This window comes from Sceloporus undulatus, chromosome 3 (genome assembly GCF_019175285.1).
Source record: "Sceloporus undulatus isolate JIND9_A2432 ecotype Alabama chromosome 3, SceUnd_v1.1, whole genome shotgun sequence".
NCBI lineage: Eukaryota > Metazoa > Chordata > Lepidosauria > Squamata > Phrynosomatidae > Sceloporus > Sceloporus undulatus.
In genome coordinates this window covers 238,362,127-238,365,147 of record NC_056524.1, presented here as the reverse complement: position 1 = coordinate 238,365,147, position 3,021 = coordinate 238,362,127, and the positions used below count along the sequence as shown (strand labels likewise).

Sequence of the window (3,021 nt, the reverse complement as noted above, 5' to 3'; positions counted from 1 at the left end):
ATGCAAACTTGTGTCAGTCTGTTTCATTATGTCTTTCTGGGCAGGAGCTCATAGGTTTCATCTGATAAGAACCACTTCTTTAGCTTGTGCTCTTTAGACATAGACCACTGGTGTATAGGTACAGGTAACACAAACAATATAAAATTAGGCTGCATTCCCCCATCACTTAATACAAGCAAGAATTCTGCAAATTTAATTTATGAGCCTAATTTGTCCTTCTTGTTCACACAGGTCTCTACAGTGAGCAGTCAACACCCCCCCCCCTTGATTACAAGCATCGTCTCCCCCTGTTGTCCGTACCCATAAAATGCAGTGATCAGGAATATGAGAAAGGTGATGCATTTCCTTGCTGTTCTTTTGTAACCTGACATGAAGTGACAGACACTTCTGAGTTCTGCAGCTGTGCCTCCCCCCCCCCCCCCCCCCGAAACAAGAAAGGCAGTTTCTTTTAACCTGGCTTCCTTTGAAGAAGTGACTCAGGCAGCTTCATGGCCTCTCAAGGTAAGTGATTATATATAACCTATAAAGGGATGTTTATGAGAGAGAGAGAGAGAGAGAGAGAGAGAGAGAGGAAACATTCCCCTAACAGTACACAGCAATCAGCAACCTGATTAAATAGGAAAGTGACAAAGACATGGTAATTTCTGCTCTGACTATGCTATAACAGAAGTGAAATATAACAGAATGTCAAATATAATATATAAACTTAAAGCTACATATCCCGGCAAATGTTTGATGTGGGGTAAAGCTCAATACTTGTTTTGGTCTCTCCATGTATGCATGCTATTTATTCCTCAGTAAGGAACATGGAAAGGTCATGCTTCCATTAAAAAGGTTTTCATCCTTTGAACACACTTCAGCCGAGAAATACTGTATTGCATTGGGAAGTAGTGATAATTTGGAACATGGTTGACAAAATTCCTGCTAACAAGCTTCTGAAGGACAATTGAGTGCAATCAGACTAAAGGGTAGTTCATGCCATGTCTTCACTGCAATTCAAGACAGCTCACTTCTCATTAAAGGTGAAAATTGCAGTCAACTGAAAAGCCTTTCCAAGTTTTCCCCTTAAAAATAATAATGAAATGTTACACTTAAAAATGAAGTCAAATTATTCTCTCACACCTACCAGCTTGCCTCTTTAAAAAGCATAGGTGTTACAATTTGGCATGAGGGTTTTCTAGGAGTACTAACAAGTACTTCTAGACAAGTACACCCTAGGTTCCTTCTCCTCTTCCAAGAATTATACACAAAATGTTCGTTTAACATAATGTGCTGAGTTGCTTTTTTGTGGCCCTATTTTTCATATGCCATCGACAGAAGCTTATGTCATAATACATTTATTTATCTTCAGCTTACCACAAGTTTCTTTCATTTTGCTGTGTTAGACATCTTGGGGTGTAAATATTAATGTATATTTCAATACATTCCAAACATCAGCTCCCACATTTGCAAAATGGAGGAAATTAAGTCTAGTCTTGCATGGCTGTTGTGTGGGGTGGAAATGATATAAATATCATTGACAACTTTGCAAAATTTAATATTTGAATTATATGAATCACGCTTGGATTCCTCAAGATTAAGCGGAATAATAATAATAATAATAATAATAATAATAATAAGTTTTAAATGAAGTTAGTCAAATCATTCCATCAGCAAGTGAGCAAAAGTCACAAATCTACATCTAATTTAAACTTTTTTTAAAAAAATAGCATTATATCAATATTTGTTTTATTTATACCATGGCATATTTTAGGCATGTGGAAAATGACTGAAACAGATCCCAAACACACCACTGTAGCAAATGCATACAATAATGTACACCACCCTTCAAAATGCCTTAAATTTCCATGAATATTTAGAGCACCTGCTGCTTCATTTTCTGTAGCTTAAGTCTGACTGACAGGGCAGACTTCACTGTGCCTTTTTCTTCCTTCTTCAGAAATGACACTAACACTTGGCCAATAAAACTTTGTGGCATTTCATGTAACATGGGTTTTGGCAGCAACAGGACTCTGTGAGGTAAAATGATGCTGGAGAGCAGATGAAATATTTATGACCCCGTTATACATTTTTTAAAAGCTAGATAGAAATTCAAAGGAATTCCTCCTTCTTCCTGTGGTCTCAGGCTTTGAAGGAAAGCTGTGGCTGCAATGTTAAATTAAGATCAAAATATTATTACATGATAGAATAGCCTCACTCACATTCAAATAATGGGGAAAGGCCTCTGAAACCCACAGCAACAGAAAGGAGAATTCCATGGTAATGTCCAAATTGTAAAGACATGCTGTCATGTAGGAGGTTCCTCCAAATAGGGTACCTGATCCCTTAAAATCCTGGAAAAATGTGAGGAGAACATGATCAGGGGAGGAAAAGACAGGCAGGAAGGATTGCAGCTGCTTGGAGTTTGTGACAATAGTAAGGATGAAAGGCCTGGAGACCCCTAAAGATCCATATTGCACATGCACATTGCTGTTCTGAGTACATCCTGCTAAGATTAGTGAAGGATGGATAGGGTTCTGGAAAAGAACACTTGAGAAAAAATTGTGTCACATGATAGCAATAAAGGGAGCACTATGTGTAGTAGTAGCAGTAGTAATAGTAAGCTAATTACATTGCTCATTATTTTGATCACCTAACAGGCCATTTTTGCTACTATTACTGGAGATCCAGAAGTAACTGGCTGCATTATTTATTAATACTATATTGTCTTTAGTGTTATTTCCTCATTGAAAAATAAAGTGCTATCTGGTTCCCCCTCTCATTATAATTTTGAATGAAACACCTTGCCTCCACTCCTCCATATCCTTTCACAGAAATAGAATAGCAGACTATTCACCAGCCATGTGCGTGCACTGTGTACTGATACATTTGGTGGGTGCACTGAAACAGTCATTCATTATTTTTATTATTTATTTATTTACTGTATTTATATCCTGCCCTTCAGCCCTAAAGGCTCTCAGAGTGGCTTAAAATTATTATTATTATTATTATTATTATTATTATTATTATTATTATTATTAT

At 36.9% G+C, this 3,021-nt stretch overlaps 1 protein-coding gene across 1 annotated transcript in view; it reads left to right on the top strand.

Annotated features, from left to right (window-relative positions):
• Positions 1-442: 442 nt before the first annotated feature.
• PLSCR5 (phospholipid scramblase family member 5) overlaps positions 443-3,021 on the top strand; it is a 19,820-nt gene continuing 17,241 nt past the window's right edge. The window contains exon 1 of the mRNA XM_042459149.1: positions 443-501. Coding sequence (XP_042315083.1) covers positions 489-501 — 13 coding nt within the window. The 5' untranslated portion in view covers positions 443-488. The remainder of the gene's footprint in view (positions 502-3,021) is intronic.